Source organism: Mytilus galloprovincialis, chromosome 2 (genome assembly GCF_965363235.1).
Source record: "Mytilus galloprovincialis chromosome 2, xbMytGall1.hap1.1, whole genome shotgun sequence".
Taxonomy (NCBI): Eukaryota; Metazoa; Mollusca; class Bivalvia; order Mytilida; family Mytilidae; genus Mytilus; species Mytilus galloprovincialis.
The window spans coordinates 101,926,619-101,954,447 of record NC_134839.1 but is presented as its reverse complement, the minus strand read 5'-3'; the positions used below and the strand labels follow the sequence as shown (position 1 = coordinate 101,954,447).

Genomic DNA, 27,829 nt, shown 5'->3' with positions numbered 1-27,829 from the left:
AATTTTAGAGGGAGCGCACGCCCGCCACGCCCCCGCCTTAAACCGCCGGTTTTCTCCTTCAATAAAGATTGACGTAAAGGGAAGAAAAGGCCGACACTGGCGATTCACACATAAATCAAACAATCAATAGTGAGCACGACGAGTCAGCGACGGTCGATTGAATCTTGCTGGCCAAATCAATCAATTAGGAAGTTTAAGAGAACTGAGACAAATTAAAAGGGTGTGCATCGGTGTGCGAAAACCTTGGTGTTTCTAACTATTTAATGAACAATGACCTTCAAGTCAGGAATATGAAAGTTGTTATCCATATATTTCAAAGTAGGAACATGAAAGTTGAAAGCCTGTAACAAGTCAGGAATATGACAGTTTTTATCCATTCGTTTGATGTGTTTGAGCTTTGAATCTTTTCCATTTGATTAGGGACTTTCCTTTTTGCATTTTCCTCGGAGGTCAGTACTTTTTTTATTTTACTTTTTTTCAAGATAATGACAGTTTCCAATGATATTTTGTGTCAGAACTGTTATGCTAACCACTTGGCCTGAAATGTCGAAAGTGATAATAAATCAAAAGCAGTTGCATCGACCAAATGGTTGGCAAAACTTACTTTTTAATTCAAAACGCCGGAAGCGTTTTAATTACAGAAGACTTATCAGTGACGCTTGATTCGAAACACTTTCATGACTAAATCCAATGAGTTGATAGGCACAGAAATAAAAAAGTTTTATGAACAGTATATTACAACAATGATATTAAATATCAGCATATAATACAATTCTAGATACCAGGATGACTTTTCTAATCAAAATATGAAATTAAAACGTGAGGAAATGGATTAATAAAATGTCTTGATAGAATTGATATTTTACCATAACACTGCTTTTCTTTCAGAAATGCGTTGAACAGGATCATCTAATACCAAATTACGTAGAATCCAACACAGCCCTTTTTGATAACACCCAGGAAGTTCTGGTATATCTGAGTTCTCATAATGTGGACGACTGATGGACGACTGAGGAAATATGTCGCCATCACAAATATTTCTTAGTAAACTATAAAACATTCTGCTAACTGCGTATGCGTCTGTCTTGCCGTAAACTTGCTGGAGAGTTGTCATCTGAAAAATGATTATACATTAATAACAAAAAAAAACCAACTATTATTTAACTAACATAATTTCGTTTAATAACATGGAGTTGTAAATGCAACTGTGAACTTTAACAGAAATATCCTCTGAAACCACATCTTCGTATTGAAACAAATTATCCTATATATGATCCATTCAAGGGATTAATTATATAATTAAATATGTACTGCTATACATTAATAAAAACTTATGGTCCTACACAATTGTTGAAACAAAAAACTTATATTTTGGTATTGTACAACGGCATGTTTTACTGCAATTGTTTATGACTCCTTAAAATCATATCAGATAGATGTGTACTAATTGATATCTTAGTAAGGATAACAATTATTTATTTATTAGTTGTTATTGGCTTCAACTAGCTTGCAGTCACTGTGATTATATTTAGACCGGTAGTTTGTGTCTCTTGTAATTATGTTACTTATGTTTGTGCTTCGTTTCGATCAGATAATTTAAAACATTTCTGACTGTTTTTTCATAGTTTTACGTTGTACTGTTGCACAACTGTACCAGGACAGAGGAAGAATTGAGTACTCAGAAGAATTTTTTAAAATCTGTTACCACAAATTGCTTTAAATGTTGTAGTGACATGTCCTACAATAGCTGCCTATACACTATGGATTTTAAGTATGAGTGAAGGTACATATATTTACATTATATGATTTTCAATATTGTGATGACTGCTTTTTGATCCAGAAAAAAATGTTAATATAAACATCACTTTTGGAATTTGAAGGTGAGCTATACAGGCTCATAGAAATCTCCAATTTGAGTCAGTTATCTATTTAAACATACTTCTCCCTGTGTATCAGTTGGTGGTCCTCCTCTACTAAATCTTGTCAGTTCTGGTGCCCAAGCATGACTATTCCCAGCAAACACTTGTCGTTCATCTGTCAGGGTCACAGGACTACCATCTGAACACGTTAGTGTTTTTGCAAATCCAAAATCAGTTAGAACCGGTCGTAGATAATTGTCAAGAAAAATATTGTCTGCCTTGATGTCTCTATGTGCAACACCATTTTTCTGGAGATGATGAACTGCAGATAGTATTTGGTACAACAAGTAAAGAATAAAGTTTGCATTAAGTCCAAAACTTGGCTCTGAAAATGCTGATCGTTGTTGTATCATGAAAGATTTTAATGTTTGAGGATATTTGTTCATCACCAGAAATGAAGTTCTGTTGGCCATTTCAATTGGAACATCAATTTTCGTTGGAATCAATAGATTCATAAATTTCTTGAATCTATCGGTAGCACCCATATAAAAATGGCGGATATTAACAACGTTCGGATGGTGTGGAAGTCGGATTGGGATATCATGTTCAGGACCAAAATTTTGAAGTAAGAATTGATCCATGCTATGTCCCTCTCCATGTTGATTAGCCTGTAGATTTATAAGATTGGTCATCATCTAAAATATAAAGGAAAACTATATGATATGTCATTACCAAGGAGGATTATCGAAACAATGTATATCTTCGGCCATCAACTTACCTAATAATATTGCACAATACAAGAAAAAAAGTACTGAACTCTAACGTAAATTGAAAATGGTGGGAGTCCATAAAAAACGACACAATCAAACTATCAATTAACGGAACAAGTGAAAAACAACTGCCACACTGCTGACTTGGCCCATATATTTCCGAAGAAAATTGTGAATTAAACAAGAGCGATAGAGACCATTTCAAACAAAATAAAAAAATAAATAAAAGCATAATTACAATGATATGTAAATGGACAACATTGTTATTAAAGATTGAGCAACCTGGGAATGATTCTAAATAATTTAGTAGCTAGGTTTAAGCTGTACTTGTTACATTGATGAGTGGTCGAGGTATGTCATATAAAAATATCAAGTATTTAGCCAAATTAGTTTTGAATATGAAGGTATTATATACAGTATATTTATTTTAATATTTTGAAAGACAAACTTGGCAGTAAAAACTCAAACAATTCAGTCAAATATATAATGAAACATGTTATTCTTGACACAACATACCTAAACCGGTATCTTTTGTAGAAATTCTTACTTAAAGAAATTAGAATAATCAATAAAAATGGGTTAATTGTCTCCATTAGAAGTTGATTACAGTATCTATTCATTAAACATCTTTTTTCATCAGGAACCGTCCTTGTTTCAAAGTGAGTTGAGAGTTGATGCTTCGTTTTTGGAGACCACAATTATCATTAACACGAAGAACGGCAACAAATGCGCTGTATCTGCTTTTTTTTTGTAAACTATGTAGGAATTTTGTTTTATTACTTAATATGCACAAATTTATTGGAACAATTGTTTTGTGTTATTACTTATTATGCAAAAAATTATTGGAACAATTGTTTCTGGTGCTTGATTATATCATCCAATGGAGTAAATTATGGCAACACTATCACCTTTATTACAGGTGCAAATATTTATTAAGGAGTGTAAGGAAGGCAACAATGGGATCGATGTCACATTTACAAACGATTGCTATAGAGTACTAAGTAGGCAACAATAGCCAGGACAGATATCACATGTACAAATGTAGTATCTATTTCTAAATTAAGGATATATTTATAACTTGTATCACTATACATTTTATGAAAAAAATCTGTTAAATGGTCTTGTATAATATATGTGAAATAACAATAAGATGACCTTATTTGCATGTAACGACGCTTCACATTGAAAAGGATTTTAAAACGCAAAATTAAATAAATGACCTTGAAAAATTGAAGTTCTTGGAATAAATTTGTTGTTTCTGGTTAAAAAATCCTTAATTCTCGGAACACGATTATATAAATGTTCACCGAAATATCGAAAAGAAGACTTTATTCGGAAAACAACCTATGGCATACCTTTGGTATTTTATTTTATTTGGAAAATACGCGGTGCCTTAGCATACATTTGATATTTAAATACATTCCAGTATTAGTTTGTCATTTTGTAAAAAAAAACTGGTATATTGTTAAAAACTATATATAACAATATATGTTTTTTTTTTTTAGCTTTTTACAACACAAAAAATACACCAAATACATTAATGAAATTGCTCCAACTGATCATATCAATCTAAAAGCGAACTTAATGTGACATTTCGTGTTTTCTTCGTTTTTTAAGCTGGTATTTTACCACTTCGGTTTGATTTTTATCAATATTATTTGTCATAAATCACCATGTAACATGTATTATCTTTACACGTCATAAATCACCATGTAACATGTATTATCTTTACACGTCATAAATCACCATGTAACATGTATTATCTTTACACGTCATAAATCACCATGTAACATGTATTATCTTTACACGTCATAAATCACCATGTAACATGTATTATCTTTAGACGAAGACTAGGAAGTCGACTACAAAATACAACTTTAATGAAAATGTCGTCTATTAATATTAATGTTAACTTTTTCCTCAATGAAGTTCCTTTTCATTCATAATAATATGACAATTGAATGCGTGGGTCATTATTTATAAACGACTGTTCTAAATCTAAGCTAAACTAGTGACAGTGTTACATTGGTAATTTCTGTATTATATTTTTGTTTTAAGCAGAACTTTAATTGAAAATGATGGTTTGACTAATATCGTAAAATATATTTTAATCTGTGTTCTTGTTACATATGATGAAATATGGGTTATATCATACCACATCTTCTTTTTTATATAAGCCAATTACATAAAAATAAATTTAAAAAAAAACATCTACAGATCACAGTATAGGTATGTATTTAACAAACGAAAAGAGTCTACATTATATAACAACCTGTAAAACTAACAGGAATGCCGAAATGGTGTGGACATTTTTAGGAGAGATTACCAAAGAGCCATCAACTTCAAATCTCTTAAATGAAAAATATCATAACAGCAAAAATATTGACAATACTTCTTATTTAGTGTCCAAAACATAGCAAAGTGGCAAGTTAATATATATTTACATTTTCTGTAAAATTAAATTTAAGAATGTTAAGGTATTCAAAACCCATTTCTTAAGTTTGTTTTGGGGGGAATGGGGGTTCTAACCAATGCATAGATTGTGTTAGCTTTATAGGACACAACGTGTCGGTGTTTAATGCTTTTTGAAATTGTTTTTTGGTTCAAACTTTAAACTATTTTGATTTTTAGCACCACTGATGAATTTAACGTAGACGTATCACGCGTTTTGTGTACCAAATTATATTCCTGGAATTTTTGATGATTTTTTACAACCACATGGTTGATAAATTTCATGGTAGACAGATAGTTTAAGATGATTTTGCCAGCTCAGTTGTCAACTTTGTGTGTTGAAATGATATATAGTTATTAAAGGTACCAGGATTATAATTTTGTACGCCAGACGCGCGTTTCGTCTACATAAGACTCATCAGTGACGCTTACATCAAAATATTTATAAAGCAAAACAAGTACAAAGTTGAAGAGCATTGAGGATCCAAAATTTCAAAAAGTTGTGCCAAATACGGCCAAGGTAATCTATGCCTGGGATAAGAAAATCCTTAGTTTTTCGAAAAATTATATCATTGATGTCATTTCCTTTTATTTTAATGTTTATAATAGTTAATTGAAATTTTCGAAACACAAAGGTTTTTCTACACTAGATATAGATTGCTTTCCTCGTACTTAAAACAATTTCTTGGTTTTTGTTTTTTGACTTCCAACTGTTTTTATTCTAGCGTCTTGCGGAAAAGAAACTAGCATTCTCAATTCTTAATTTGGTATCTCTGATTAGTTGAACAGGCCATAAATTCCCAAAACCATAATTTATTTTTTTTATGAATTAAGTCTGTGATCAATCTCGTGAGAATAATTTATTCGCACACCACACTGAACGGAGTTCGACATGAACAAGGAAGGCATTAAAGAAATTTGCATTACTTTCTGAGCTGCATCCAATTCTAACTACAAATCAAATGTTTAACAATGCTTTCAATCTTATATAGATATAAATGGGAGAATTGTATGAATAGACTTTTAGTGGATATAGATTTATCTACACGAGGAAGTATATCATCATATCAATTTATTTTGATAAATAAATTTTGATAAATAAAAATACCACCACAAATACGACTCATTTCCGTGTAATATTAACAACATAGAAAATTAAAGACTATGAAACAAAAACCCCACCAACAACTGGGGTGCTCACGGAAAGAATGCCGAATTAAAAGTTTGAAATCATAACTCGTTGTTCAAGACAAAAGATAGTCATGACTGATACTGGTATAATCAACGCATACATTAAAACATTAAGAACAGTACTATATTCAAGTGAAAAGCAACACCTTTAAAATGAATCAAGTGGTGATATCAGATTCTCCGGAAGATATTATACGTATCAACCGACACTGAGTGTTTTGAGTAACATTCGAAGTAAATTAAGTGTCAACCGATAAAGAGTCCTTTGAGGACCAGTCACATAACTGTAAAAAATGAACTAACAGTGATACATTTGAGGACAAGTGATAAAAATGTTAACTATTACCATGCTGTGACCGTCAAGTGACGGGCTTACCCAAACCACCGTTATTTGGCTCCAATGGGTCTCCATACTTTCAGAGATCAACGTCATGATCATTATTTCAAAATTTATGCATGTTTCCTTAATCTATTGTCATATTTGTCATGTTTAAGTTGCATTTTGAGCTCAAATACGAAATTGGAAAATTGAAATCGGGTAAAACTGATTATCTGGAGTCGTAGGCCTCCCTGTCTTACTTTCAAAAATTGCGAAAATCTTAGGTGTATAACTTTTGATTGTAATTAGTATTGAAATACGCATAGGAAACGACTACTTCCATTTTGAGATTTAGTTGAGGTTAAAGATCGGAAAAAATCGTGAATGACCTTCTTTAGACTGCTGTTCCTAGATCAGTGCAAAGATCTAAGAACTGATGGAGTGAATGCGTTAACTGGGATCTACTCTACATGCAGACTACAGCTAGATGCCTATAGCAGCATCCCTCGGGTCAAAAAATAGGACGAAAGTTGAATCAAATTGACGCTTTTTGCACCTGATGACGAATTTTGGGGCAACTTCCCGACTACCCATCCTCGCCTCTAGACCCCAACCACCCTGCCTCGTAAAACAAAACTTAGGAACAATGTTTCAGCTACTGTGTAAAGATCATTAGCATATTTTTTCAATTAAACTTAATTGTCGAACTTTCTGACAATGCAATGGCAAAACATGAAAACCGGCCAAAAGACAAACTATATACAAAACACAACGAACCCACCAAAACCATGGGTTTATACCAGGTTCTGTAATAGTTTTAATAAAAAGCAAGACCTTGATGACAATTAACAGTGCTGTAAGTTTATATTGATAGTTAATCCTATCAGGACCAATCACAGTACAGTTGTTTGAACTAATAATAAGTCCTTTTATGATCATTCGCAGTGCTTATAGCTTGAACAAATAGTATGTCCTTTGATGGTCAGTCACGATACTGTCTTTCGGCTAATGCATTCTTTAGGGACATAAAACAACCAAATTCGAATATAAAATTGAGAATGGAAATGGGGAATGTGTCAAAGAGACAACAACCCGACCATAGAAGAACAGACAACAGCAGAAGGTCACCAACAGGTCTTCAATGCAGCGAAAATATATATATATATCTCGATAGATAGTAAGTTATTTGAAGGCCAATCACAGTTTAAGGACGCATTAAACTATTAGGTCCTCACTTTTGATATAAACCGCAACTTCTCATGAGGACTAATATTGTAGTGTTATCCTTGAGTTATTTTGTATTGTATTCTTACCATTTTGTCAATACAAGGATGTACATTTTGTATCTTTTGATTTTAATTGGATATCAATCTGTTATCGATGTCAATTTAAATATCCTAAATTACATCTTGTACTTAAAAGTTAATAAATATATATTAGATGCACTAAGATGGTGCTTCGAAAGACTTTTATTGCATCCTTTTCGGTTTGGAAGACCTCCAACGAGAAAAGAAAAAAACTCATAAAATTATTAATATCAAATATTTCAAACATTAATATCGTATTAAAATTAAATTACTTAAGAATAAAAGCTCATAAATATAAAGGAAGAAAACGCGGAAAATTTACAAAATACTGAATCGCTTAAAGTGTGAGAGAATGCATTTGACTCAACACTGCACGTTAAAAACGATTATATCATATATAAACAAATAACATAACATAAAAAATAGAGTCGAAAAAACAGAACTATCAAAATAACCAGGCATCAATTGTATATACTGACATGCAATTTGCAGTCAATATACAATTCTTCAAAAGTTGAAGTGTTTGTTGTTTAATCAAAACTTTGGTATTCTCAGAAACAGAGCCAAAGACACACAAGACGATTCCAAGTTTAAAATTATAAATTTTCCTCACCTAAGCGGTAATAAACAAATCTCATCTGCGTTTCGTCCTTAATCGGAAAAAGTTAATTGGTGATTTTTAGATAATATCGTTGCCTTGTCATTATCATATTGTGTTTATGTATCTTAACTTGTTCGATTCGCTTGATTATGTAACAACGTATTTGATTTTATAAAAAGAAATCTCTGTATTACCAAAAAAAGGAGTAGGTCCGGTAAGGACCAATTTTGGCCTCTAATTTCAGGTTCTTCTGACGAATGATTTCGACCACTTTTTTAAACACTTACGTGTCTATTTCATTTGAATTAATCAGTTTATGTTAAAGATTTTAACTGATTTAGTCATTAAAACGACATGATTAAAGCTCAAATATGAAAAATCTACCAAATATGCCAAACAATGTCACTTTTCAGATGGTTTTTGTCAAAAATGAAAGTGGCCGCATCCGTGTTCATCCTCAACCTTTATATATGTTATGTATTATCAAACATACAACTTACATTTCAATATTAAGGATGAACACGAATGCGGCCACTTTCGTTTTACACGAAAACCGTCTAAAATTGAACTTAAATGCTAGAAATGTGAAGATTTCAGTAATTTAGCATGACTTAAGGGTGCTGGTACCCAATATATGTGCTTTGTATTGTCAAAAAACAGCCCATATTTATGTAGCACAAGCATTCTACTGTCCAATAAATAAATAAAGATTACATTTGAACAATTTTGTGAAACTGCTATATTTTGGGGCCAAAAAGGGGTCTTACTGGACCTACTCCTTTATAACACAAGGGTTTTCGATCTCACAAACTAGAAGAAAAAAAATCCTACTAGATTAAATCATCGACACAAGGACATAATTCGTAAATATAAATCAACATACATCTTATACGATGTATTTTACATCCTATCTTTTATGATAATATTTTGAACAAAGCACAAACATGTCGGCTCGCCTCAAAAGCTAACTAAACATTTAAACAAACTTATTCAGAAGGAAAATACTAGTAATTACGCTGTTGTCAGGTAAAAAAAGGATGGCATTTGTTAGCTTTTAAAGTGATTCACTCATAGGATCTTTGCATCTCAAACCAGTTGGTGGGATGATACGGGTTATGTTCTCATATATTTTATGATGATATGATATTAAACCCCTAACTGGAGGTATTGTACTTGATTTTCATCTGATGATGAAAATAATCTTTCAATCAGTTTAATTGAGGACTGAAGCTTGCATGTCAGTCACTGTTTTTAGTCCATTGTTAATTTATGTATCATAGTAATTTTGCTTAGTTTCTTTCATTATCTTTTATTACATCGAACTATGATTTCCTTTGAACTGAGTTTTACTTTGCATATTTCTGTGTGTTTGTTTATTCTATATTGGTTAGAGGTATAGGGAAAGGGTTGACATATCACAGTATATATATGTTTGATCCCTGCCGCATTTTTTGCCTGTCCCAAATCAGGCCTTTGATAGTCTTGTATGTTTTTTTAATCTTAGTTCATTTTTATCTTTTGAAGTTTAGTATGACGTCCATTTCAACTGACCTAGTAGACATTTTTTTTTATGGGCCTGCAGAAGTCCGCCTTCGGATGCGAGATTTTCTCGCTGTGTTGAAGATCTATTGGTGGTCTACGGCTGTTTTCTGCTCTTTTTGATGGAGTTGTTGTCTCTTCGAAATATCCCTATTTTCATTCACAATTCTACATTAGTTTTTAAATTTACCATTAATACAGGATGGTCTTGAGTTACTAGTTACTTTCGTTTATTATATTTCTTATTAGTCTTTGCTTGGTGTGTAGATACACAGCTTTTTAATTAGCTTTTGAGTTTTTCTGATATGGATAAATCAAGCGGGGCACTTCGACAATTGTCGACTACATGGATTCTCCATAAAGATATTTGTCTTTTTGTTTATACTCGTACTTAAAATTAGCACTTGATCAACAAAGTGTGTATATGTCATAATGTTTACTATACTGTTCTAGATTACATTTACTGTCAACTACAAAAGCTTTTTGTATTGGCGTCTCTTATAGATTTAATTGTATTTTGTTTGGCTTATTTAATTTAGTAATCTATGATCTTTGAATATCTATGATGTTTGTTTACACAATTTTATCTCAATTATTTTCATGCTAACTCATTAAGTCTGTTTGAGTTGCTCACACAATTTAGATAATGTAACGGAAATTTATAAATTTATACAAATTTCATAAAAGTGCGAGGTTTTACTAGAATAAAACCAGGTTTAACCTATCATCTTTCCGAAAATGCCTGTAATCAGGTCAGGATTGTTTCAATTGGTTCTCGTGGTTTCGTTTGTTGATGTAGTAGAGTTTCGTTTGTTGATGTAGTAGAGTTTCGTTTGTTGATGTAGTAGAGTTTCGTTTGTTGATGTAGTAGACGTTTGTTGATGTAGTAGAGTTTCGTTTAGACAGTTTTTATGGACTTCTCTTTTTGAATTTACTTCCGTGTTTGATACTTTGAACCCTCGGTATATCACACTCGAGGCAAATTCGCTTCAACTTTTGTATATTTGAATTGAGCTTTATATGAAAAAAATAAAAAAATCCACAAAATGTATAGGCTTTTATTTCTTTTTTCAGTTATCGAAATTTCATTAAGCATTCTTACTATTAATTTACCGAAGGTTTCTGCATATATTATTCAAATATTGATGAGAAAATTTAAATGTGTACTATTGTGAAAAATCAAACTAAATATATTTACATCCAGTTATAATATAACAGTTATTCTGTAAATTTGTAAGTTAAAGACTTCTTATTGATAAAATGCAAAAGTAAGTTAATTACATTATCCAGCAAACAACTTATTCAGGAAAAAATTAAATAACGAAAAAAATTCACTCAAAGAAAAATTCAAATCAATAAGTCTCTCATCAAATGACAGGATAGTTCTGTTAGTTCTGACTATATAAGCAACGTTTCTCAGTATCGTTTCATAATGGATCTATGATGAGTTTATTCATACTTCAAAATAACCCCAAAATGTAACACAAGGAAACCCCTTTGTTATATCCTTATTTTGTTACCGGGTTAAGTCGAACATAAAGGCTTTCAGACGTAAGCGACTTATTTTCGGGGAATTCATTTAGATTTTTGTTATTGTACTGGACAGCAGGTGATTTCTATTAGTCCTTATGCTATTTTGGATTCGTTATGGGAAAGAGAATTAAGAACTTTACCCTTGTCCATTAATAAGTAAAATCATTACTTCCTTGTTCTAAGCAGGAAGTTTAAACATAAAACTTTTTAATCGATCTAAGATACTCTAATATGTCATCTCAATGTATAATATATTACGTTTCCTTTTCTTCTTTAGAAATTGTTCTTTGTATTTCCCCCGAGAGTTGCACATCAAATTATAAGTGTGATAAGATTAAATATTATATTAAGTAATTTTTCTAACTTTTTTTTTCTGTTTCTTATGAATCCATGAAATTATTGTGATAGTTTACTTTACAAAAGAGGATTATAACCTTTGGGAAAACATGGTAAAGTTATTCTTTCTGATAACAATTGACAAGCTAAACGGCTTTTATTCTATTTTGCAGTTTGCTGTAGCATACAACCATTTGTTCCAATGATTGACTGGGGCAGAGTGATATAGAAGTTCCTGTACTTTCCCTTCCAACAGTATAATCCTTGCTAAAAAGGGTCGTCCGATTTTCCAAAATATACTTGTTCACCAGTGGCAATGCGAATTCTCGCTCTTCATCAAGGTCGACCTACCTTGGAATATTTAACTACTGTATAAATTGTTCAACTTCAAAAATAAGAACTGTAATAGTTAAATGGTACAATGGATAGATTGATAAAAAACAAGTGTTTATATATGTGTAACCGAAAGATTGAATAGATACTAATGGAACAACAATCTTTTGAACTAGTAAAAAATAAACCAACGATATAAAATGGGGGTTAGAATATGCAACGGATTTTTGAAATGTTAACAAGGACCCCGCTCCTCTGACAAAACAATTGTAATACTGAGAACATATTTTTAATTAATTTGAAAAGAGAAGAAGATATCAACTACGCATTTTGTCCTCTCAAACCACATTGTAAACATAATGAATGAAATTCTAGAGGGAACTAAACCGACACGAAAGGGAAAATACCTACCCACCCGTTTGAAACGAAAAGATATAAAAATAACTCTAAAACAAGATAGATGAAGTAAAAAATACAAATCTGAAGTACCTATTTATATTTAACTTCTGACAACCATCTCTGATTACTCAGAAAATTGCAAGGTACAGACGAGTAGTAATTATGTCTGCTTCCTGGTTTGATAGGTATGTAACGTGTTATCAGTACATGATGAAGACGTACAGGGGAGTATAATAACTTATCAACAGAGCATACATTACATCCAGAGGGGATAATAACAGCATAAAAAAGGAAACCAACTGAGAATATCAATGCAAATCAGTGTCTCTTCTGTGGAAAAGCGATCTCATGATATATTGCATCTTTGGAGAAAAAAGCGTATATGACTTTTAAAATTAAATGTTCATATATCCTAAAATATTTCTTCAATAATGCAAAAAAATGTAAAGAAAAGATTTGATATAAAAACAATAGGGAAATTGCAAACATCAATGTGAAATCGAAAAGATGGAAATCACTGAAGTTAGAAGAAGAGTTACACCACGGTGTTGTTCCCAAATTACCATACATTGTAAACATACACAATTATTCTTTATTATTTTTTACACACAGTTTTACATTTGGAATTTCGGGTCTTTTAATGGCTGACTATGCGGTATGAAATTTGCTCATTGTTATAGGCTGTTGTGTGACCTATAGTAAATAATGTCTGTATCATTTTTGGTACATTAAATTCCATATTTAGCCCGAGCTTCACTCGTTCATGCACAATATGGTTTTAATTAATTTTATATACATCGTATCAGGCAATAAGCACACATAACAGGTTAAAAGCACACAAAACTAAAAATTTCATGCACACAATCGGATGATATGATCTAGCAAGACTGGGTAAATTCCTCATTTATACCAGGATTAAAATTGTGTACGCTAGACGAGCATTCGTCTAAAGGATCAATTTCACCACAGCTCGAATATTTTTTTCAAAAGTTTAGTATATTAAATGTCCTCTTGATACAAAAGCCATCATTAGTGATTCTTAAAGACATTTGATCAAATCGATAGAGTATACCAAGAAAATACATTTTCCAATCTATCTATATAGTAATAGCAAAATTGAACAGATGCAAAAGGAGACAACAGTTATAACATTAACGATCGCAAAAAATCCTGAATATAATATTGCCAGTATTTCTGTTCTAAAATTAATAGTGTTTATCTAACTGAGTAACCTACTACAACTAAGTACCTTTTATGAATATATATCACGTCAAGATTCCAGAAACTCTAATCGATTTGGAAGATTCAATTTTCAACGATGTATATCAAATGCATTTGTAATAAAACGCAAACAAGGTCCATGATTTTAGAGTTCATATGTTATTGTTATGTCAACATTCGCAATCTAAAGAAATTTAACAGTAGTATATCGGTATTGAAAAGTCAAGACTCGATTGGGAGAAAACGAATCCCGGTTACAAACTAAAACCGCGTGGAATACATTAACTATAAGAGGAAAAAGGAACAACAGCAACACTGAAGTGCAACAAAAACAAACACTAACATACCTAGAAACGAACTATTTGATAAAAACTGTCTAATTCCTGACTTGATACAGTTTTATGGCTAGCCAAACCTCCCACTTTTATGACAATATAAAAACAAAATCGCTAAAATACGCTACGTCATCAAAATATAACACTAACACACGCAAAAACACTCATCACAAAGAAACGCACAAGCAAATAATAGTTTACCCTTAGTCAGTCATAATATTTCTTTAAGACTTTAAACTTTAATACTATATAACATCTACAATCGCTCTTAGTTTCAAGTAGTTAAAAACAGGATGAATGTGGACCACAAAAAACTAACTAATCTACAATTGTTAAGTATTCAATAAAGTTTTCATTGATATATACTTGTATACCTACGTCTTTTTTAACACATTCTAACGTATGAAAATCGTACACTAAAATAGCCTACCTTCAGAACGTATTCTTTCTTATTGTGATTTATAAGAAACACCAAAGAGCAACTTCCATCTCTATCTTCATTAGAGAAATAGTTCAAAGGTTTATCTCCTAACAAAATATAGTCTTTCCCCACTCTCCATTCCTTATTAGGGACATCCAGCGAGGTAGGTGGTGTGTGAGTTAACATTCTAGTCTTTAAAACCTCTTTTAAAGACTGTAAACTTTGTTCATCTCCACTTACACTATGATTTCGCTGCTTTAGTAACTGTAAAGCGTCTAATATACCCTGGTGATTACACTGTGATGTTCGTTCATTTAGTGAGCTAGAGTCAATTATATCGTTTGCATTACTTTTTATCAATTTCTCATTTTCTTCTTTTACTCGCACAAAAGAAAGACTTATTGCTGCTAGTTTATCTTTCTGGGTTTGAATTGTCTGAGTCAACTGTTTAATTATCTTATCTTTTGAATCACATTCCTCCATTTTTTTCACTAATTGTATTTGTAGAGTTTCTGCAAAACTCTCCATAGCTACACGTTCTTGAACATGAAGCGTTGTTCTATTATTATCTATCATATTCAACGTGCCGTTTTGAAACTTTTCGGGAGACGAATGTCCATTCTGTCCACCGTTTGGAATAAAAATACAACTATCCTCGCTTCGCCTCTGATCTTTTCCTGGTCTATACTGATTTGCTGACGGATGACTATTAGGTCGGTTATAGACTTTCAGGTCTGTATGTGTTATTGGTGCTGACTGTCGAGTAAATCCTGTTAAATCACTACTATATCTCACAAAATTATCGTTCGTTTGAGATGTGGAAGGCGGGATTGACATAGACGCAGGTGAATGTACATTGGAAGGCAATGAGCGATTGACTTGTAGAGGTACCTGTCGAATTTGTTGGTTTCCTATATGTCCAAAGTTCGTTTGAATTGCTGAAATATTTAGAACGTTTACAAGTTTTATTGAAGTGAACAAAACTGTGCGCTTAAAAAAAACCCAAAAAAACCAAAACAAAAAAAAAATATCAACAAAACAAAAAGACAACTAGTATATATAAAACTTATCAGGTCATATGATATGAATAATCTGAAAATTTGAGTAACTTTTAGTTTAAAATTATGTAGGTGACCCAAACAATTTATTACATTTAACAAAAAACAACGTAAAATCTTAATTTTGACAGTGAATATCTATTTGGGGAAATATCTAGTGGTGATCTACCTTCAAGGAAATGGAAAGTTTTAATTGCTATCATGCATTTATTGGGGCATTAATGTTGACTTGATTTATTGCCATGTTATTATCCAAAGTGTGACATGCTCAAAAGCTGTGATCGGCAGTGTTTTAGTCCATATTGGATAGAAACCATGTGTTTACAAACAAATACACATTCAGATGAAAAATGAAGTGCTCAATGTTATCTGAGAAAGACAGGTCCTTTAAAAGAATCATTGACAGACAACCAATGAATTTTTTTATGAGGGGTTGTGAATACAGGATGCAAATCTCTTTTTGAAGACATGGTGACATTGTTTTTATCAAAACGTATATGTGAGCAATATCATTAATTACAAATGATTAAGATTATAATCAATTTCAATTAATTCTGATCACATGTTTAGGAATACAAGGCTCGGATACAAAGTGCAGATGAACGAACTTTCGCAACGTTTGCCTGGTTTGTAGTTATAGTTTTCATTACATTTTGTCACTAAATCAGAAAGAGCCAAATGTATTTTCTCTATTATTTTTCATCTATCTGTTGTTTGTTATGTACATATGTCTATAGAGTTGTATATTTATAACCAATCAAACATTGTCCTATCGCAATATTTTTATTAACTTACCAATCATATTTTGCCGAAGAAGTTCGGCAGTGTTGTGATGATTATTGCCTTCAGCTTCGTCAGATGGTGTCTTCTCATTGTTATTCTTTATAAACAAGTTAGTATTGTGTTGAATAAATACTTTAACAATTTCTATGTATCCTCTGTAAGCACATAAATGAACAGCTGTGTCCCCTCTGTTGTTCTGTATTGATAAATCAGCACCACTAAAATATAGATAGGTTGCTTAAAAGATGTTCTATGTATCCATATGACATGTTTCTGATACTTGATTGCATATAGTTGTCTCGCTTATTCTATGTTGTTTTCTATGTTGTGTCATGTGTGCTGTTGTTTGTTTGTCTTTTTCAGTTTTAGCCATGGCGTTGTCAGTTTGTTTTAGATTTATGAGTTTGACTGTTCCATTGGTATGTTTCGTCCCTCTTTTTCAATGTCAATATTTTAAGTAGCATCATTTGAGAAATAAATGGATTTATGTTCTATGTTATGTTGATTGTGTGTAGGGTTTTCGTGTTATCAACTAAAACATCATATCCCTAAACTTCGTACAGAATGGTTACGTGAAAGGAAAATCAAGTCTAATCTGAATGATCTTTTTTAAACCATGACTATTCAAATGTTAAGGTTCCAAAAGTTGATTATTCTAAAGACATATTGTCACTTGGACACAACAAGCTCAAAGAAATGATGGAATGTGAATGATGTATAATGTACTATGCCCGTTCGGAAAAGGAGCTATTTAAATAAAAAAAAGTTTCTAAAGTTAAGTCATGTTAACTTTACTAAATCTAAAACTTCAAATCCCTGATGCAAAATAAACTTTAGATGATCCGATACAGATTATTTAAAGCCAGCCTTCCCTAGCATTAAACATACCATTTTACAGTTGCCGTCCAAATTTCCCGCCGCTATCTTGGTTAACTTACTCAATTGGTTAATGTTTAATATGTTATTGTCGTCAAATTACATGATATATTTGCCGTTGAAAACAAAGCAAAATCAGTATTTCAGTTTCGTATCATTAAATTGGCTTTAAATTTGATTAGGAACCGACGAGATTTCATGAGGTTGGGTTGATCATAAAGGATGCAATATCATTTTCGATTTTCAGTTGACCGTAAACATGTGGTTAAACTATTTGGCATTAAAATTAGAAAGATCATATCATAGGAAACATGTGCACTAGGTTTCAAGTTGATTGGACTTCAACTTCATCAAAAGCTACATCTACAAAAAACTTTAACTTGAAGCGGGACAGGCGGACGAACGGACGAACAGACGAACGAACAAACGAACGAACGGACGAACGGACGCACAGACCAGAAAACATAATGCCCATAAATGGGGTATAACTATGGATAGTTGATTCGGAGTATGAGCCATTTGATCAGGGACTTTCCGTTTTGAATTTTCGTCAGCGTTCGGTAAGAAAACAAACAATGTATATTTATTATTTTACTTTTTACTTGTCTCTGTACATCCACCTAAGAGCGTCTTTGTAACACAAAACATTATTAATCTTTATTTTTAATTTACAGGTTCTAATACTGAATATGGGTGAAATATTTAGTGATGGGTGTTGAATGTATGGGTATTTTTTCTTATGAATACATTTTTGCACCTGACACCATTAATCGTTATTTGTAAGGCAAGGTATGACATTAGAAATGATGTTTTTTTTTTCTCTTTTTCATGTCGTGAATAAGAGCTACCCACCCGACGTGTACAAGACTTTTAAACACAACTATTTTAATTTTATTTGAAAATAAAATATTTACAAGGTAGTTTGTAGATCAAATATTTATTTACTTTATCATGTTTACACCAGGATGTGGCTATTTCTTAATGTCCAACACTATTCAAGTATGTGTGTACTATCAATGAAAGTAAATATATACAGAAGGAACCATATCTAACAAAACTTTAACTTTTGACTTTTAATCTTTTTACTTACATCAAAATCAGATTTTAAGTTATCTATACCAATTTTAATCATCGTTTGAGCATAGAATTGTCGTATCATCAAAATAAAGGCATTACCATTGTAGTATACTTGAAGGTGAATACACTTTTATTGATATAACACGCATGTTGTTTTGGGTGTAAAATTAACTAACGATATATATTTGTATTCTTATCAGCAAAAATCTATTAAGTACATCATTTAACTGATAAGCGCTTCCAGTAAGTGAAAAACACCAAAACATTAACATGAACTAACATGGGGCAGCCTGAGAGCAGCCTTGATCTCAAACACACAAATCTTTCAATTTGGTTGTCCTTAAGGTACTTTAATTACCTGTGAATTAGCAATTTTACACAATCAATATGTCCTCGGTCAGCAGCAGCATGGAGGGCTGTTGAACCCCACTGAACACGCGCGTTAATTTCACTTCCAAACTGAATTAAAACACGGCTGATATCATAATAACCATGACAACTACTGTAATATAACGGAGTAGCTTGCTTTGAATCCCGAATGTGAACTGTAAAATTTCTTTGAAGTAAATTGACAACTTTATCACAATATCCGCTCTTGCATGCTTCTATCAAGTCATCATTTTCACACATTTTTCATAATGATCACCATTTACAGTCAAAATTTCCTCATGCCGGCGTTTGCAGGCGACCATCTCTCGGTAACAAAATTTGTTAAATGAAGGAAGAAAACTGAGAAAAAAAATGTGATTTATATTAGCATGTTATGTCGTTAAAATACATATCATAAAAGAGAAACATCGGAATTAAGGAAAAGAAGAAAAAAATAAATATTTAAAATGTCAAATGTTAACAAATATGTCAAATCATGACAGGAATTATTCTTTTGACAAGTTGCAATTGATTGGCGGCCAATTATTTTTGTTAAACCCATTAAAAGTGCAATATATTTGATGTTCCTCTTTCCGAAAATAAATAATGATAGCACATTTCACGTATAAAAGAAAAGTCAAATTAAAAAAATTATCAACATTTAGGAAAATAATGCAGCCAAATTTAATGAACTTCCAAAATAGCCACATGCACTTCTTAATTGATGTTATATCCGATGTCTTATACCGCATATGACGTTGTAAAGTCGAATAACTTTTCTTCCAAATGAAAAACAATGTAAAGTGTTTATAATTTTAACACTATCCAACACTATCCAATAAAACTTCATGCAAGAAACAGAATGTGTACCCATACATTGTCTTCAAAGTGCATATATATTTTTTGAACTCAGAGGAATTTATTTAAAAAATCAAACAATCGTACCTATTGGCCCGAATTCTATGTTCAAACGCATGCATGACAAGTAATACATCATTTCAACCAATAAGATATCACAGTATACAAGTATCAATAATAGTACAAGTAATATAAATTTCCAAAGACCTTTCTCAAAAAATAATCGGATATTTACTGAATTATTGACGCATTCAGGAACCAGTTTGAACTTCGTAGAGCTCTACGATTTTCCGTTTTGGTTAATCTGTTTGTAAAGGTCCTAGCAATCACCCTTTATTAAACTGGTTGAATATTCAGAAGGAAAAAGTACGATGGAACAAATACAACATTCATATTTCACATTTCTAAATAACGTAAAATTCACTATGTACCTGATATAAATAACCTCGTCAAAGATACCATTATATAAAAGGACAGTTTGAAAAAATACCCTTGTATCTTTAAAACGGATTAAAGTGTTTAAATAAAGTCATGTATAGCATTTAAATTAAAGAAATAGGTAAATACTTACCTTAAACACACAATATGACTAAATCAAATGTTCTATACATATGTATTTCACTTCCGGATTCTTTTCTATATCATATAACCTGAAACAGAATAAATAATTTGAATTAGTTTTGGCTTTTCAATTTATTCGAAAATCACCATACAACTCTTTTCTTGTTTATATCAAAAACATGATAGTTAACGGTTTGTTCGTTCAAATGGAAACGCGAGTGATTAAATTTCAAGCCAATTTGCTTCCTGCTTGAATGTAAATGACAAACATTTACCTACTCTATAGTTTTAGACTGTCCTTATACTGTGGTATCATTAGGCTTGACATTTGTTATTTAAAGTACGAATTGCAATCTTGGGATATATGAGGACTCTGTGGAGGTTATGATCTCTATATCGGAAAGCTCTGAAAATTGTCAGATAAATTTAAATGTAAGTCTAACGATCATCATTGAATTTCAAACGAGGATACGTCGGTTTTTATTATCATCATTATTATATGAAAATTACACAGAGGAGTTTCATTTCCATTTGAACTCACTATAATATAATTAGACATATTGTACTGTACATTGAAACAAACTGAACCCGCACTTAAAGTCAGTACTATCATAAATGATGTGAAAAGAACTTATTAATGACAGGAAGCCATTATATATATTCCTGGTCCTATTATAATTTTAAAAACTCAATATTATTTAAGCTAAAGTCATCAATTTTATTCGCTACAATTTATTTTCTTGAATCGCATTGAAAACGGGAAAACGGTACTATTTATTCTGCCATTGGCGACAATATTAACATTTTCTAAATTTACCACTTTTTAAGATAAAAACCTAGATAAAACAGTTATATGTTGTGTTAGTACTTTATTATTCTGTTTTAAAATTAAAGCCAAATAGTATCATGACCAACTTCCAACGGAGCTTGTTTATGTTATCCGTGCCCACCGTCATTTTGCACCAAATTTATTTAAGGAATGACTGTAATATTTTTTCTGTCTATGAAGAAATAACATAAACAATTAGGTGCACACTGAATAACGCGCGTAGCGGGTTATTTAACAGTGTGCACTACATTTTTTATGTTATTTCGAATAGACAGAAAAAATATTACAGTCATTTCTTATAATTTAATTCTAAATTCCATTTTAAACCGTAGAAAACCTTGAAAAAACGTTGATAACGTCACGGTCACATGATTAAATTATGTCTATGGGCTCATAACAAAATAACGTCAGCCAATCAGAAGACGCGTTACATCCAAAATTAAATTATAAAATTTTGGAAGTCTTTTCGAATAATTCTCTAGAAAATATTTCAAAAGGTTTCAAAATTTAAATTGTAAATATACACACTGCAGTTATTACTATACTATATATAAAAATATTAATTTTCGCGAACCATTTAGGTCACGGAAATTCCAAAATATGGCATCAGTAAGGAGAGTTGTGTAAATAATGTGAATACACAGAACCCCCATCCAAATTATCTTTAGCTAAAAGTATTCATCATTTTCTATTTTATATGTACTAACAACATTCCATTTTTCTATAATTTCGATTAAAATATTCCAAAATCTGAGTTAAAAAAAGTCAAATGCCCAAAATAAACATTGTCTGATTGGTTGAAGTACTGTGGCGTCAATGATAAGCATAGCAAGCCTCGATGTAAAGCACACGCTTCACATGAATAAGGAGAGTTTTACAAATAATGTGAATACACAGATCCTCCATCCTATTTATATTTTGCTGAAAATGTTGCAATGTTCATCATTTCTGTTTTGATTCTGCTAACAACATTCCATTTTTTCTTTAATTCCGATTTATATATGTGGAACCCGCAATAAAAATAGATGGCCTCAATGATTTAAACGCAACGCAAAAAATTCCGTTGACCCTGAATTCAACGGATCGATAATAGCATCATCACCATCAACAAAATGTTTACCGTTATCTTTGTGAAATTTCAGTTATATAGTTCTTTAATTAGAGAAATTTTGGTAAGTATTACTTATTAATGTTAAGGTTCTACTGATGTGCTCCTCTAGTCCTTTTTGACGGTCCGTTTTATCCCATTTATCTCAATATTATCTCCGATGACAGTATAAATGTCAACCCGACCTATTCGTGTCAAAAGTGAAAATCGCATCGATTTATTGAACTAATTTCTTCTTAAACTGTGCATGCATTATTTCTGTATTATATGATAACCAATCACATTCACGTTGCATGTTTGCATGAAAATGGTCATGTATTAGTGAATTGTAAGGGCGATGCAACTTGAGGTCAGTGCGCGATCACGTGACATTATTATTTGTAAACAAATTTAAAACATGCTCCCCGCGTAACACGTGTCTGAATTATCCTTTCAAAGTGTTATGAATCTTTCAATCACTATTTTATGAAATATTTCTAGGTTTGCATATCAGTAGTCAAAGTGAATTAAACGTAGTTCTTAGTTGTGTTTTTTTTATATAGAATTAGAAGGTAAATCTACATAAGGGGGTCTCATTGGGGGGGGGGGGGGGGGTGTTCTGATCCCAGATCCCACTTACTGTTTTGTCAGATTCCCATATCCCGCTTACACTATGTACATGAGCAATTTGCATTTTTTTGTCATTTCCGGGGTCCTGCAGAACCCCATTTCCCGTTTTCACGACAGACCTCATTTCCCGTTTTCATGACACAGTAATTTGACTTTCACGTTTCACGCTTGCGAAAAATTGTCAATATTGGTCACGCTTAGACCCAATGAGAACCACACACTAGTCAGTATTTAACTTCACCCAAAAAGATGACTCAACTTCCCTCTATATTTAAAACCTGCATACTAATTTAAATAGCATTTGCTCCCCTTGAACACTATTTGGCCCCTTCCGTGTCATTTCCCTTTAAATTTGCTGAAAAGTCATACTTTAAGTCCATTTACAGTAACGGCTAATATTTGATTTTACCATCTTAATTTCAATTTTCATATTGAACACATTTGACCATTCAATATGAGTTCCCATGTATTTTTGTCATATATGAAGGAGGTTTTAGGTCATGTTTTCCTAAACACCTTATTGCTATTTGTCTGTCTGGATTGTTAAAACCACAAAATCAAATATTGATGAATATGCAAGTTTTTAACAATCCCGGAACATTAACAAAGATGTGTGTGAGAGGGTGAAAATTACCCTTCTGATGTACTGATATTTTTAGCACCCCAAGTGAGAATCTAACTCAGGACTTTCAGCACTGTAGCCATCGGTCTTAACCACAAGATCACGAACTCACATTTGATGAACTAATTTCTTCTATATTAACTGTACGTGCATAAATTCTGTATTATTTGATAACCAATCACATTCACGTTGCATGTTTGCATGATAATGGGTTCTGTATGAGTGAACTGTAGTGTATTGCAAAATTAATGCAAATTGTGACGTCAGTGCGCCTTCACGTGACATAATTATTTGTAACCAAACCGGTTTCTCATGTAATGTAACGGTTTATTTCGTCCTCTGTGATATTTCATCCTGAGGATAATTTGTCCCGTTAATTTTTTTCCAGGCATGGTATTTCATTTCACAGGTTGATTTTTCCCAGAGGAGTGAAAATCTATCAGATTTCTGTGTTATGCGGATAGTATGTACGGGTATATATTTGCCGTATTATATTTCACAGAACCGTGTGAAAAAGAGTCCCATTAACTACTATGTAAGTTACTCTCAATCAATATATACCTGACTATAATTATAAAATGTTTACAAAGGTAAGCAACTGTCTAGGGCCAGGTAAGGGAGGGGGAAAATTAGTATTAGTACTATTTCGCAGAACGATAAACAGATGCATAGACAGACCAAGGGGGTGGGGGAAATTTAGCTTATGACATATATGTAAGAAATCATTGAAGCTTGATGGGAGTGGGCAACCCTCTGGTCCATCAGAGCCCCCACACCTTTTTGAAAAGTTCTGGATCTGCCACTGAGATTTGCAGGTTTTCTTAGTAAAGATACCTTAAAATATCACAAACTGTGTGCTTTCCAGACCATAGTTTACATTTTTTTTTCATATTTTGCCGTGTCAAAATGACCTAAATTTAAGGGACAGTATATAGACCCAAAAATGGTATATCACATTCTACACATCAAGATTTTAGCAGGAAAGACTGCCATTGGAGTTTTTAACCATTGTGACTTTTTAATTTGATCTACTCCACTAATTAAAGTCGTTGAAGTAGAATATTTAATGTAGGTTTGTCCACATTTTGGTATATATTAATACATGTTTAGAAATAATGTTGAGCCTGTTCCTAGATGCCTGTTATAGACTTCAATATTTATTGTTTATTGAAAATAAATGGAATCAATTCTTTCAGAAAAGTTTAATTCTATGGAAATGTATCCCCCCTTTTATAAGTTGAAAAGGCTACATAGAGGTCAATATACAGTCTCCAACAGAAAACCAAAAAAGGAAAAATAAAGTGAATTTTGGAGAATTATTAAATGTACATGCATTTGAAATATTTAAGATATATTGTTTCAATTTTTTTAGTTCTAGGTTCCACATAACTACCATTTTAGAAAACGATTTCAATGCTAAGTCTATTAGAGGGATATTTGATTTTCATTGGTTGTAAATATGGAATCTTATTCAGTGGCAAAGGAAATAGACACTGACAAGTCTTAGATAACATTTTATATAGTTTTGAATTTTTCTTCGTCAGTTGACTAAAATTAGATGGAGGTGTGTTCTAATTTCCAACAGAGGAGCAATCAACCTATATCAATATGTGCATGAAGCAAATTGATAGTTGCTAGATACTGAATGATTATATCCACAATAAAGGTTTAACCTGTGCATATATACTTAAAACAAGATAAAAAAAGTCATGTCTTTTTCAGGACTTCTGAATCCAATCATGTAGTATGGAATGTTATTGAGATATGGTTTGGGTGGATGGATGGTCATGAAGGACCTGTAGTACAAAGTATATCACTGGATTTAGCTCTTTGTCTAAGTGTATTATTAAAGTACTTTGCTTTGAGCTCAGTTCATTGTTATGCAATTCATTCTTTGTGAAATTAAGATTTGACAGACAACTCTAATGGACAAGGATTTGTCAAAGTAATATCATCTCTATGTACAATGTAAGTATTCAGGAGATAAAAGCATATATGCATTCTATTTTGATTTGAACCATACATTTTATAAAAAAAAGTGGGAACAAATTTACCGGACAATGCTACTCCCACTACTAGCAATATGATGCTAGGTTGTTTTAATACATCTGTATTGCCTGCTGATGACTCGGCCCTGAGTGTAAACGGTCCTTCAATTAGGAGGGAAAAAATTATAAGGCCTATCCAGTCTAAGGGAGCTACCATTTGATTTTTATGGGGGGAGCTAGGATGAAATTTGAAAAAAAGGCAGGACAGGATTTTGAGTAAAAAAAAAAGGCAGGATGAGTAACTTGGCAAAAAAAAAAGGCAGGATGACAATTGTTGTAAAAAAGTCAGGATAAGCTAAGAAAAAAAGAGGCAGGACCGAATAGACTGAAAAATAAAAAGGCAGGACAGAGATTACAACTAAAAAAAAAGGCAGGACAAAATTTTTCATCCTAGCCCCCCCCCCCATAAAAATCAAATGGTAGCTCCCTAATCGATTTCTAAAACTATACTTCATTGCACATGTTCAACATTTTTATACAACCACAAAAAATTTGGGGTCGTAAATCGGTATCCTGTCCGAAAGATGGTTTCTGGATAATAACTTTATTATAAGTCAACAGAAATCAACAAAATTATAACACAACGTTTATAACCACAAAAGGAAGCTTGGGATTGATTTTGGGGGTTATGGTCCCTAAGGTTTAGGAATAAGGGGTACAAAGGTGCCCAAAACAAGCTTTAATCTAGTGTCGGTTTAAAAAGTTGTGTATAAGTATTTCAATTGTTCTGAAATTGTACCACAATGTTTAATACCATAAGTAGAAGGTTCGGATATATTGTGTGGGTTATGGGACAAACAGTCTAATAATTACGGACCAAAAACAAACATTTTTGTAAATTCAAGACCCTTAATTGGAGTTTGTCCAGAATGGTTCTTGAATTACCTAATACCAATGCTTTATGAAATCTTCTTTGAAAATTGGAGTTATCTTTCTTTGTTCAGTCAACTTAAATCAATTATACAATATACAATGCAATATTCACTTTATTACCAACTGATAAATTAAAGCAGTCATTAATAACCATTCAGTGATTGCAAGCACTTTCTAGGGTATGCCCTTTTACAAATGGAAAAATTATACATTTTTTTAGTTTCTGATCTCTTAACTGAAGTTTGTCTCCTCTAAATGTTTCTCATTTCAGAAATTAAAAAGAAAATTTCTTTAGATATTTTTGTTTGAAAGGATTAATATTCAGCAGCATAGTGAATTGCTCCTAACACAAAAGCAAAACAAATATTTAAGTTCATTAGACCACATTCATTCTGTGTCAGAAACCTAAGCTGTGTCATCTATTTAATCACAATTCAAACTCAGAGCTGTTTCCAGCTTGAATGTTGTGTCAATACTAGCCCCAACTGTTCAGGCTTCGACCTCTGCAGTCGTATAAAGCTGGGCTCTGCGGAGCATCTGGTCCATTCATTTGTTTATTTTTCAATTTGTGTGAATTAACATAGTTACAGTAAATGCTAATTACTGCACTTTCATACCACAACAAATATTGTATTGGTACATGTATCACTCAAATGTGTATCCATATAACAAAAAAAATGAAAAGGAATAATTTTGCATTACCTTTTGAATACTATGACTTTTTAGATATGTAGACATATTAAGACTCATTAGTAGATGTTGATAATATTGGCTTAAAATGCTTGAAATTCTATCAGATTACTTTTGGAGCAGTTATGAGTTTTGAAATTAGAAAGATCATATCATATGCAACAAGTGTAGTAAGTTTCAAGTTGATTGGAATTCAGCTTCATCAAAAACTACTTTGACCAAAAACTTTAACCTGAAACTCCCACTTCCATTTTCTATGTTCAATGGACCGTGAAATTGGGGTCAAAAGTCTAATTTGGCTTTAAAATTAGAAAGATCATATCATAATGAACATGTGTACTAAGTTTCGAGTTGATTGGACTTCAGCTTCATCAAAAACTACCTTGACCAAAAACTTTAACCTAAAGCGGGACAAACGAACGAACGGACCCACAGACCAGAAAACATAATGCCTATCTACTATTGTAGGTGGGGGCATAAAAAATTTAATAAATAACACTCATAATGCTCAGATTGGTTGTCATCGTGCAACATAGTTAATAACACCATATAGAAAAAACATAGAACTCATTTTGTCATAAGACACTGTCAAACATCCATACATACTATCCACACTCATCTGTGTCCACACTTGTTCATTGATAAATAAAAATATATTGTACCCTTACATCCAATCACAGCGCTCATAGTTTGACTTGCTTCACCTGCCTTGGGTACACAAAAGGCCAAACTAATACTGGGAAAATTAAATACTACCGCTTTCCCTATAATGATGATAGATGTACGGTAAATGCATCATCTACTGTAGTAAACAATAATGCACAGTTAAAAAGTACCAACATAATAAAAATTG

The 27,829-nt window shown here is 32.1% G+C and overlaps 1 protein-coding gene across 3 annotated transcripts in view; it reads right to left on the bottom strand.

Annotated features, from left to right (window-relative positions):
• The window catches only part of LOC143065164 (uncharacterized), a 61,342-nt gene that overhangs the window by 4,804 nt on the left and 28,709 nt on the right, over positions 1-27,829 (bottom strand). For 2 of the 3 annotated variants that reach the window (XM_076238568.1, XM_076238569.1), the window contains 6 exons: positions 20,208-20,286; positions 18,768-19,138; positions 16,469-16,674; positions 14,625-15,553; positions 1,940-2,554; positions 867-1,114 (listed from right to left, as the gene is read on the bottom strand). In XM_076238568.1, the coding sequence (XP_076094683.1) occupies positions 867-1,114; positions 1,940-2,554; positions 14,625-15,553; positions 16,469-16,674; positions 18,768-19,039 (2,270 nt within the window). In that variant the 5' untranslated portion in view covers positions 19,040-19,138; positions 20,208-20,286. Of the gene's footprint in view, positions 1-866; positions 1,115-1,939; positions 2,555-14,624; positions 15,554-16,468; positions 16,675-18,767; positions 19,139-19,871; positions 19,894-20,207; positions 20,287-27,829 lie in introns of those variants that run through there. The other variant, XM_076238570.1, reaches the window with a different exon arrangement.